Below are 13,054 nucleotides of genomic sequence, written 5' to 3'. Positions count from 1 at the left end.
TATTTTAGTAGCAATAAAATTTCTCCAAATTAATATCATACCCGAAAAAAAATAAGGGATGTGAACATGTACTATTTTTTTTTTTAATTATTCTAATATGTCTAAATTTTATTCCATTCCTTTATTCTAAATAAATTCTGTTTCTCTGCTTCCTGGCTTATTCCTATCAGAACAATATTAAATTATTATTCAACCAAATTTGTGCACAGTCCTGCTTTAAGTAAAAAATAGAAGAGATAAAATTTATTTTAGTAACAAAAAATTTCTCCAAATTAATATCATACCCGAAAAAAATAAAGGATGTGAACATGTACTATTTTTTTAATTATTCCAATATGTCTAAATTTTATTCTATTCCTTTATTCTAACTAAATTCTGTTTCTCTGCTTCTTGGCTTATTCCTATCAGAACAATATTAAATTATTACTGAACCAAAGTTGTGCAGAGTTCTTCTTCAAGTAAAAAATAGAAAAGATAAAATTTATTTTAGTAACAATAAAATTTCTCCAAATTAATATCATACAAGAAAAAAGAAAAGAATGTGAATATTTAACATTTTTTTAATTATTCTAATTTGTTTAAATTTTATTCTTTTCTATTTTTCTGCTTTCTGATTTATTCCTATCAGAACAATATTAAATCATTCAACCAAAGTTGAGCAGAGAGTAAAAAGATATAACAATATAAGTTTACCCTCCCCCCCCCCTTTTCTGAAAATGTAATTATTCAACTGGAAAAAAAAATTCTGCTTCAAATAAAAAATATGAGAGATAAAATTTATTTTAGTAACAATAAATTTTCTCCAAATTAATAGCATACAAGAAAAAAGAATAAGGGATGTGAACATGTGCTAGGCAGTATTGTATTCAGGCACTAGGTAGTATTGTATTTACAATAATCAAATGTAAAAATTATTTTCATTTACATAAAACAATGAAAACATCATTTATATAATACAATGAAAATTTATATTCATATCCTTCAGAGTAAAATCAGTCTAACTTTCACTCTCCAAGCTTTGTTATCTGTTTCCAATGATTTTCATGAGATTCTACAAAATGCTAAATAAATCATTTATGTACTGATTTCGTAATTACCTGGTTATGAGCCTTGTACCTATTATGAGAACAATCCTTTGATTAGACATTCAAAGATGATACATACAATTCTACATTCCACAGTGGACTCGAATAACCCAAAATACTAATTAAAATTTTTAATTTCCTTGTTAAGAAAATAATACTTCATTTCTTTCATCATTTAAAAAATATTATGAAGATTACAATAAAGAATTTTGGAATGAATACTGTTTATTTCAAAAATATCCACACTAACATGTGTATAGATACACATTTGGTTTGCTGATTTAAAAACAAAATAATATTTGATGCTTTATTAACAGAAAAGATATTCCAGCATGGAAACAAATTAAAACACATTAAAAAAATAGTTTTGTTTAAGAACTGCATATGTAGAAAACAAAGAAACAAATAAAATTGTCAAGAACAAAATGCTTCTTGAGATATTAATATTATGAAACAAACATAAACAATGAAATTAAATGTTATTCAGGAAAATTATTGAACTGCTGTTGGGGAAATTAATACCCGATTTAAAAATACAAACTTATAGAATGTATTGTCATCATTATTTTTATATTAAAATATTTCATAATAAATATAATTTCATTTAGCGTTCAATATGTATTGACGATTTTGTCCATTATAAACAACAAGTATATAGGCAAGTCAAAAATTATCCACACATTAGCCTGAAAAATAATTTTATGAGAAGATCTGCTGTTCTAAATGCAAGCATAGTTAATGATATTGTGGACATACAAACAAAGTTTTATTGCGTGTATGCTAGCAGTAGGCATCAAGAAAAAGCAGAAAATACTCTCATTCATTTTTTTTTCCATCAGATGTTCCAGCAACTATATTAATCAAAGTTTCCCACATACAGTATAAGGATTGTGAAATCTGTAATCACAACCAAACTCCAAGGTCTACAGCTACAAAAGGTAGCTCTGTTGCATTACAATGCAAGCATTTCCAACCATCAGCTAACCACCAGTTAAATTCTGAAGTTTAAGAACATCCTTCTTGCATATGATTATGTTTCCAAATCTCATGCTATCCATCTTTTTATATCCCTCAAAGATGCACAGGTAGATAGACATTTCTATAATAAGGGATGTCTAAGATGTTGTACATCAATGGTTGGCTATCCCAAAGAAATCTTTATTTTCAAAGTTGTTAGACTAGTACAAGTAGGAAAATATTTCCAGAAATGGCTTTATTCTTATCCTTATAAGCTTTATTCCCAATAATTAAGATAAAGTGTGAATAATTTTTGCCTTACTCTTGCAATTCTGCATTTCAATTCATGGAAGAAGTTCTAATGCATATAATTTTTTAAAATAAAACAGAAAAAACTTCAATTACTTTTTATTAAGAGGTATTTTTAAAATAGGTATTTAATCTTATAAGTACAGAATTGAAGGAGTTTTAATCCAATGGGGATTTTGAGATATTGTAATATATTTTTCTTGCTTGCAATGCAGCTTGGGGAAATAATGATTTTCAATGAACAATAAATAGTAAAAGCGCAGAAAGAATTTATAAAACATATCAAATTGTTAGTTAAAAGAACAGAAAAAAAATAATCAAGTATCTTTTGTTATATTTAAAATGATTCAATGATCAATTCAATGATTTGCACATAAATAAAATTGACTTCATAAACCCTCTATTTCTTTGTACATAAAACCCGTATTTCAATTCTGATAGTACTATTAGAAGCATCGTTTTATACTCCAGCGGTTGCTGCCACACTGATAATGTTCCAAATAAAATTAAATTGGAGAGATTATTAAAAGTTAGATTCATTTTAATAAGGCAAAATTCTTATGCAATGATTGTCAATGACATCATTGTGTGATGAATTTAATGGAATAACAAACTGCATCATTTGTTTGAAAATGCCAAAAATGAAAGAATGAAGAATGGTATGCATCAAAAAGTGTCTCTGCATTAACAATTCAACTATTATTTTTTATCTGTTCTTTTAAAATCCAGTTCACAATTTCACCTTGCAATTTACAAGCAGATTTGGCAGGAAGATTCCTTAACATTGAGGCAATGTATTTTCCAAAGGCTTCATACGAGTCCTCTTTGTAACTATTATAATTATTGTTATAGGAGTTGGAAGCGGGTGAAGTTTTGACAGGAGAAGGACGGTGGGCTTGTCGAACAGCAGCCCTGGCAGGAGCCGAAGATCCTTGATAATTTTTCACAGGTGCATGAACTACTCTCCTAGGAGTAGCTTCTTCTTGAGTCTGGGCTTCACTGTCAGCAGCTTGAACTTCAGGGGCAGAAGGTTCCTTTTGGATAGCTACCGAAACTATCTCGCCATTGGTAGTAATAGATTCTGAACTAGCAACAACAGGTTGAAATTGTGCATTTTGAATTTGTACACTCGTTTCACCGTCAGTAGCTGGTTGCAAATAAAGAAATGTGGTCCCATTCACATCTCTATATGCTTGAATGGTGTGAACTGCTGTACTGGGTTCAGGAACATGTTCACTGGTTTCTTCTTCGGAAGGTGCAGCTCCATCCGCCTGCGGGAAGAGAGAGAGAGAGAGAGGAAAAAAAAAAGTCAACTATTAGCTCTATACATAAAATATCTTTTTAAATAATTTCACTAATATTGCAAGTGACTAAATTCCTGAACTTCCAGAGGAGAGGAGGGTACTAAATAAATAGAATCATAGGCTGTTGTATTAATTTTAAGAAAAAATAAAATAAATAATAGGATTTCCCATGATTTTTACCAATTTTTCCTTTAAACCGAATCATCTAAATTATTCATACTTTGAGTGAATACTACTCTTAATATTTAGTAAAAGTTGAGAAAAACAATTTTTTAGAAGCTAGCTTTCTTAAGAAACCAAACTTACGTCACTTATTATTAAATAAATACAAGATTAAAATATTCATCTATTATTAAATAAATATAATATTATATTAATCTATTATTAAGCTATAATATTTACAAATAAAAAATGGGATAATACAAAATATTTAATCTAATCTCATAATATATATTTTTTTAAAAAAAAACTGGAACTCTTAAGGATAAGTGGCATAGCCAATCCAGAAATCATCTAAATTTATCACAATTTAGATGAATATAACTCTAGATATAGTAACAGTTGAGAAAATCATGTCTCTAGATGTTAACTTTCTTAAAAACCCAACTTACTTCACTTATTATTAAATAAATACAAGATTAAAATATTCACTTATTATTAAATAAATATAAAATTAAAATATTCATCTATTATTAAATATAATATTTACAAATAAAAAAATGGGATAAGGGATAATACAAAATATTTAATCTAATCTTACAATATAAAGATATTAACTGGGACTTCCCAAGATTAAATTGGTATAGCCAATTCTGGAATCATCTAACTTAATCATAATTTGGGTGACTATTACTCTAGATATAGTAAAATTTGAAAAGAGCAATTCTCTAGATGCTAGCTTTCTTAAAAATCAAACTTACTTAACTTATTATAAATAAATACAAGATTAAAATATTCATCTATTATTAAAGAAATATAAAATTAAAGTATTCATCTATTATTAAGATACACTATAATATTTACAAATAAAGAAATCATGTAAAATAAGATATTTAATTCAACCTCACAATGTATCGATATTAACTGTGACTTTCCAAGGTTAAACTGGTGTTGCCCGTAACTTTATAAATAATAACAAAAAAAAATTATAATCAATAATACAAACAGAAAAAATAAACATAAGTAGGACGAGAATGCCTGTTTACCACTTACGTACATTAGTTATAAAGCTGAAATCAACAGGCTTATCTTGTGCTGGTTCCTGTGGAGCCTTCACAATATTTAAAGTGATTTCATTTCCTACAGTTTCAGTAACAATCTATAAACAAAGCAGGTGAGAGTAAATTAGAATTCATAATTTTTTCATGTACTTTTACAGAATTTTGATTTTTAGCCACTAGCTCTGCATGACAGTGCTTAGAAACAGAGCTTTGAGATGCAAATAATGGTTGTAGGATTGAAAGAAAGAAAGAAATATCACCATCTTGGACTGAACTGATGGATTCAATCCATGTGCCTTCAGTCACAATTATGCATGATATTTAAAATGCACAGTGCTATGATGTCATCAATGTGCTGGTATAATGCAAGATGCACAAATGATACAAAACTACACTGCACATATATTAATGCAGAAAATTTAACATTCATCACATAAGTATAAACTTATGTATCACATTGGTATAAGTATAAACCAATGAAATGATGAACTGCAGCAACTCAATATTATGAAGTTCCTTTTCTTTGTGACAAAACATATATAATATTATTGAAGCAAAAATAAGGAAAAAATAATGAAAATTTCATAATAAAAAAAAAGATTTTTAAATAATAAAAAAAGGCGAGGAAAATAAAAAGGTTTCCTTTCAAAATATATATGTATTTATAATACAAATGTATAATTATAATATAAATATTTTCTAGAATAATGAAAATATAATCGTAAGAAATTTAATTTTAAAACAATATTAATATAAAAATAAGTAAAAATTCTTTAAATGTGGATCATAAAATATATAATCATTATACATAAACATATAAATATTACATATTATAATAAATTATATATATATATATAATTGTATAAATATTATAATTATATTAAATATAAATATACCAATTACATTATGAAGATTATTCCTAAATATAATACATACATAATAATATTTATACAATTATTCCTAAATATAATACATACATATAATATAATACATAATAATATATTTTTAAAATTTTAAAGGTTACTTTATATATCTATTTTTCAGATATAAAAATAAGAACAGTTGATTCAAGACTTCAGTAATGAGATTTTCAAAAAAAGTTACAATTCACCATGAGAACATGTTCAATTTTCAAGAATTTAAAATATCCAGGGTCTCAAATCATGAAATATTATTCAGTTAACGAACAAATTTTCTTAACACAAAGGATTGTTGACCCTGTTGTCTTTCAAGTTCTGAACATGAAAGCTCTTGAAAGTAAACATTAATATGACCCCCCCCCCCAAATATATGACCAACCATAAAAATGAATTATTTTAAGACAGTCAAAATTGATTTTTACAAAATCCTTAAGATACACACAAACTGAAAACAATTACAGTTTTTTTTCTTTTTTTTTCCCCTATTTAAACCTTATGAGCAAATCTTATCAAAGCACTTCCCAGCCAAACATTTGTAATTCTATAACTGTAAGTAACTTTAAAAACATTCTAAAATATAGCTAAAAGCAAATCAAAGTGATAACTTTTCAGTAAGTTAGAAGTCAATGGATCCATAATAAATACAAATGGTTCTAAAAAAACAGAAAGAAAATGAACCCCTTTAAAAAAGATATATCATCTTCTTGCTACACAACAACTCTCTTCTATCTAGGTATAGTGAAATCAAATTAAATATATTTGTTTACTCCCTTTGCATTTAATTTAATGGTTTTCATTGACTTTATGCTTAGAACATGAACGAAATAATATTATAAAAGTATAATTGTTCCAGCTGTTACATAATCCTTCCTTCTGTCACACTGATTAGATATCATTCACAACAGGTTTTAGAACATCAGCATTAGAAAACAGAAAGAGAAGAAGAAGTTAGAATTTCACAACTGATATATAACATTAAGAACCAAGTCATCAAATACAGTGTTGTTGTTTTTTTTATGAATCATAAATATGTTAATAGTGTAATATATACATGCTTGTGTATGTATTTGGGCAATATTTATTAGTCTTGTATGCCTCAGATACAAGAATTTAAACAGATTAAATAATTATATTAATTAAAATTAATCTGGGACACAAAACATCAAATCCATTATACATTATTTTCTGTGAGAAAAAACATAGTATGGACGAAATAAATTAATTTCACAAAAGAATTAAGTACCAAGATTACATTACATTTGAATATAATATATAAAATCTAGCTAGCCGAGTTTTTTACCCATTTTGCTCCAAGTATTAATTTTTTTTCTGGCACAGTCACAAGTTCTTAGCATAATAATCTAAATTATTATCATCATTATCATTCAGTTAGAAGTTTCCCTTCACATAAAAAAAATAATAAAATAAAAAAAAATTTTTAATCTCCGTTTGGGGCAGTTACATTATAATTCAGTAAACATAAAACCATCAAAATTGCAAATCTATATAGTACACAAAAGGTCTTAAAATTCAAATAAATCAGAAAGAAAGATGAATGATAAAGTCTTTAAGGAATGAAAATTAATTAAAATGACATGATTGTCTGCAATGAATTACATAATAGAATAAGAACATTTCTAAAATGTAAGTTATTAATTATTGCACTCCTGAAGCAGACAACAGAATACAATACCAATAAATTAACAATACCAAAAAAGGAAATCCGGTTCATGATTGTTTTATCATAATATTTTATTTAAAATATCAAAAGAGGATTCTTACGGTAACACACAAACACAATGGTATTTATTAATTGTGAAGGATTTAAGATTCATTGGCAGAAACAGACTTTGTAAAAACAGCATAAACAGATCATATTTTCTTCTTGTAAGTTAGAAATACAGTCATTGGATTGCAATGTCAATTTGGAGCTACATTTTGCGAGTTTTGACTTTTTTACTTTTAATTAATAAAAACCAACATATTAATAGACTTAAAAAACTTTCCAAACTCAAGATAATAATTAACATAACCAGTTTGAATAATTAAAAATACTGCTTATTCAATATATTGTTATAGTAGACAAATATATAGTCTTATAGACTAATAAACGATTAAAATATTTTTTTTTAAAGTGTGTATTTCAAACTTTAAAAAAAATACAACATTGTTGCTTATTTCTGAAATGATACGAGCAATATGTCATTTGCAAAGATGTGCTACATGATAGTGTGATATGGTAATAAAAAACATCAGTTTGCAGAAAAGCAAAGAATTATATTTTTTTCATGCATTCTTCCTCTTTTTTTTATAAATTGCTTTTAACACTGTTAATTTTTTTTATTATTATTATTAAAATATATCTAGATAATGACTTTACTAGTCATTAAAACTTTTTTTTTTTTTACTTTGAAACACCAGTCATGTAAATATTTAAGTTCAATATATTGTAAGGTAATTTCAAATAAAAAATAAATAAATAAATTTTTTAAAAAAGATTCTCTTTCTTCCTCCAATTGATCACTTTTCACTTATTTTGCCATCTGTAATCAATTCATATCAAAGATTTCCTGGAACTATTTCTAAACAAATCTGGTTAATTTAAGCACAGGTTACAATACATCAAGTGTGGAATATTTAATCCTAAAATTAATTGTACCGATTTCCAAATTTTTAAAAATTATCTATTTTTTTTAAATTTTTTATGCCAAGTTAATTTGTAAAAGCAATGAAATGAAAAGATATTTGTTCGAAATATATCCTTAAATATCAAATTAAACAGCAAAATAAACCAAGAATCAAGCCATTTTATGCTATGCTGAAGAAAAGAAGTTCCATCAGATGGCACAAGCAGAGAATCAAAATGTAATCTGAACCATTCAATATTAGTACACACGCTTCTGTATTAGTCTATGTTTTTTCCAATGTCAATGCATAATTTTATGATTCATTGTATGCCTCTAAGTAAGCTCTTTTGCTACATTTGATTTTGGTTTCTGCTAAATTCGCTAAAAGACTTTTGATTTGATAGTGCAAAAAGTTTTTTTTTTTTTTTTTTTTTGTAATATACTAGATGACACAATAGAAGCGGCTTCTAAAAGCTGAAGCGGCCATTATCTAAAAAGACAATTAAACTGCATATGTCATGTGTCAATATTTTTATTTTAAATAGGAATTCGTAGTACAAAAGTCCTGCTTTGATGAAAAGTTTATACCAACAGTAACTAATTTGAATTTGACAAATAAAAATTTAGTGATTTCCAAAAGTTGAAAAGACTAAAAATATATATATATATCAAGAATGGTTTAATAAGTGCAGGGGCAGTTAATAGATGTTGTAATGAATCCGATCCTATGGAATACTTTCTAGATTTCACTTTAAACCCATAATTTATAAATAAGAGAGGTCTACATCAAATTAAGGAATTTGAATTTCTTATTAATAAAGAAAGGCTTTCGATTTTTGCCCTCACATTAATTGAAAAAATTGAACAATAAATCAAATTTTTAAGAAAAAATTGATTGATTTACTCTGTTACAAATGAGACTGTTTTTCTGTTTTTGACAATTTGTTTTAAAAAAAAGTTATTCTGACTGAAAAAATCTTGCAAGAGCTCTCATAAAGCAAGAAAACTCTGTAAATTACAGAAATGCTTATAAAGTATGGAAAGAATTGGAATTCATTAAAGTAAAGTGGAAACTATTGATAGTCAAGGAATAAAAAATTTCAACACTGGTGAAGAATTCTAATAGAAATTCTGTCAAAAATTAGGGCTCCTGACTTCACAATACTTAGTTTTTGTAGAATAACCATTAGTGAATGTTGGTTTCAACATACCAACAGAAATTTCCTAAAGTTGGTAGAATTGCTATTCAAATTTCATCTTGATGTGGATAAACATAACAGAGAGTTCAACACGAGTCTGAAAAATTGCCCAAGTCTTATCTATACAATAATGTACAAGATGAATTGAAAATTTAATTTTAAATAAAATTATTGAAATAACAAAAATTGTAAAATATTTTTCTATAATCAATGAATGCAGCTCATATGTTAGTCATATTGAACAATTCTCATTAACAATAAGAATCGTCAATTTTAACATCAGTCAAAATAAATATGAAATTGAAGAATTTCATTTTTTTCCCCCTTTCCCAATCTAGTGATTCTACCAGAGAGGGTTCCCAACAAATTAGATTTTAGTTTAGAGGATAAAGCTAAAACAATGGAGTTAATATGAAACCAGTAAAAGAATGTATATAGAATAGAATACTTTAAAAAATAAGTAAGGATGTTTTATGTGCCCTGTCATTCTTTAAGTGTTGAAGGATTAGATGATGAAGACGTTGTACATTCTAGTTGTGAACAATACAACATCTTCAACAGAAACTAGAACTTTTTTTTCCCTCTGCTTCGACAAAGCTTTGGGAAGTGCTAAGAAAATATGCTTCACAATTAAGACTCTAAAGAGTCTATAAGGCCATCAAGTAAAATCGATGCATTAAAACTTTTAAGATTTCAACTGTGTGAAATATATGATGCTTTATTACAAATAATAAAAATAAAATCAACAGACATGCAGCAACTAAAGTTAGAACAAGAGAATAAGCAAAAAAATATTAAAATTATAAAATTATATGCAGAAAAACCCTTCTATATGATATTTTATTTAAAATAAATTCAATCTCAAAGCTATAGCGAATGGTAACTATAAATGTATCAGATTGTATAAAAATGCTATTAAAAATCAAACAAAAAGGAGAAAGATGTAGACAGTTTAGATAAAATCAGAAGAAAATGCTGCTAATGGGATTGCAGAAAAAGCTTGAATGAAATACAAAATTTCTAGATAAAACTGAACTGAGCCATAAGGAAAAAAACATCAATTTGGTTATGAGAATACAGCTAGTCTTTAGCCGATAGCAACTTTCACTAAGTTTGATTGCCTTTATATACTAATGGAATTCATTCCAGCTCATGTAAATTAAAAATTGATACCCCATTCTATATGAGCCATGCAAAGCCAACTTTTATTTTTCCTATTAATGGGGTTCCAGTCAACACTTGGAAATGAGAATAATTTTACATTGTGACAACAAATAATCACTTGTTCTCTGTAATGAATAACTTACTGAAATGTGGGAATTTGTGTAATATCTGCATGACAACATTTAATCGCCCAACATGTCATGTTTATTGTAACAATAATTAATTAAAAAAATAGTCAAACTTCTTTTAAAAGTTCACCAATGGCATGCAGTTAATACAGAAATTTCAAAATTTGATACCTAGGCATGTTTCTGTCACCACAATGTGGAATAGTACCAATTTTTTAAATGAATCTTCTATGCATCTTCCATTTAGAAAGAATTCACTTGCATAAAATTGCATTTAAAAAGCACTTGCATAACAAAATCACAGCAAAATGCAAATTTTTTTCATTAGTACAACTTGCATTTAAAAAGAATTCACTTGTATAATAAAATCACAGAAAAATGCATTTGAATTGGAGGCAAAATGATATTTCCCCCATAAACTTACCTCATCAATTTGATTAATTTTAATAAAGCCTGAACATAAGAGATTATATACCATATCAGAAAGGCAAAAATTAAAACTTTAAAATACAAGAAATTCTAATTAAAAACATACACATTAAAAGTAATTTTTAATGAAAATTTGATGTAAAAACATAATGAATATCTTGTCAATTCTCATCTGATAAAAATACTTTAATGCATTATTTAAAACTCTGGTGATTACTAACTATTTTAGTCATAAATTAAGAATAACTATTTTCTCCTACAGCTACATTACAATGGAATTTATAAAATGGTATGATTTGAATTAGTAAGTGAAAACACTGAAGACAGCTTAAAAATACTTTTCAGTGAATAATTACATGATGTATAAGCTTTTAAACAAAAAAAATTATAAATTAGAAAGGTATGAGTTCTATTCTTACAATAACATATTTACAAAATTAAAATTACTTAAAAAAATTGTTTAACTATTTAACTAGAGGAAAAGTGGATTTGACACCAGAGATTTAATACTTCAATGAATTTCTAAAAATTAACTTTAAAAGTTGAAATGACTATATACATTTTAACTCAAAAACATACTCTACAATGTATTTTATTGCTTTAACTTATACCATGCATCAGCATTGATTAGAAATGATACAGAGATTATACAACAACGAAATCAAAATTCAAAGCATATGGAATTGGCAATCAAAGAAAATTTAACAACTTACATGACCGGCATATCTGCGATCATTTATAGTTAATGTCGATGGGTCCAACCGATTTTCCATAGTAGCCGTCCATAATTCGCCATGTTTACGTCTCAAATGATTTCGTAGATTTGTCGTGCCACCCGCCTGAGTTAAGATTTCTTTGTGGCAGACCCTACAAAATCCTCCACCTGGAGTTTTATCATAGAACAACCAACATGCGCTTCTTTTACATTTTCGCTCTTTTTCTGATTCGGAATTGCCAGACATTCTGATCAACAAATGATTCAATTCAAAATATGAATCTGAACGAACAGAAAGATCCGAAAATGGCGAACGCATACGTTAGATAACAAGCACGAAGGTGATTTAGCAAGAAGAAAATAAATACTGCGCATGCGTACAGTCTTATCTAATACTGAACGGAAATTGTATAATATACACTGTATTCGAATACACTTCAAAATATTAAAAAAAAGCATGTTTTATCCCAAAATATATCCCGCAGGTATACATACTTTCATATTAATATTTCATGATCGGTGAAAGGAATCTAAACAATCTCAATCAGTAATGGACAAAGCACGTAAGCCTAACGATATAGATGTAAATACAATAAATAAACACTTCTACTAACCTCTGTTTCTACGCCGTCGGCAGAATCCTCGTGGCTTTCTTGACGCTTAGCAAGATAAGAATTGAACACATCTTTATGTATCCTACGTAAATGTTTCATAAGATTTGAAGTATTTCCAAAGCACGTTACAACTCTTTTGCATTCTCTACATCTTGCACTGCCACCCACTTTTTCAAAAAAATCCCAGCATATACTTGTTTGTGAATCCTTTTTCATGATGCTAAGCAAAACAAAACGCTTAATTACATATTAAGAATAATGATATGAGGTACAATGTTTGCATCAAACGCACCCAGTCGTTAGTAAACAAACTAAATGAACTGAACTTCAAAAGAGTGCAGAACCGCCAGCGAGGGAATGACAACACACAGGAATCGATTCTG

General features: G+C 27.2%; 1 protein-coding gene across 3 annotated transcripts; it reads right to left on the bottom strand.

The window, feature by feature from the left end:
• Positions 1-762: 762 nt before the first annotated feature.
• On the bottom strand, positions 763-13,025 carry LOC129971946 (uncharacterized). 3 transcript variants are annotated; one of them, XM_056085926.1, is made up of 3 exons: positions 12,672-13,025; positions 4,872-4,973; positions 763-3,622 (listed from the first exon to the last, which is right to left on the bottom strand). In XM_056085926.1, the coding sequence occupies exons 1-3, from the start codon at positions 12,885-12,887 to the stop codon at positions 3,044-3,046; spliced, it is 897 nt and encodes a 298-aa protein (XP_055941901.1). In that variant the 5' UTR covers positions 12,888-13,025; the 3' UTR covers positions 763-3,043. The 3 variants fall into 3 exon arrangements, with proteins under 3 accessions (XP_055941901.1, XP_055941899.1, XP_055941900.1); XM_056085924.1 differs by lacking the exon at positions 12,672-13,025 and adding an exon at positions 12,056-12,420; XM_056085925.1 differs by lacking the exons at positions 4,872-4,973; positions 12,672-13,025 and adding an exon at positions 12,056-12,417.
• Positions 13,026-13,054: the final 29 nt, after the last annotated feature.

This window comes from Argiope bruennichi, chromosome 6 (assembly GCF_947563725.1).
Source record: "Argiope bruennichi chromosome 6, qqArgBrue1.1, whole genome shotgun sequence".
NCBI classification, from domain to species: Eukaryota; Metazoa; Arthropoda; class Arachnida; order Araneae; family Araneidae; genus Argiope; species Argiope bruennichi.
Note: the sequence above shows the minus strand (reverse complement) of the source record. Positions and strands in the feature narration are given on the sequence as shown.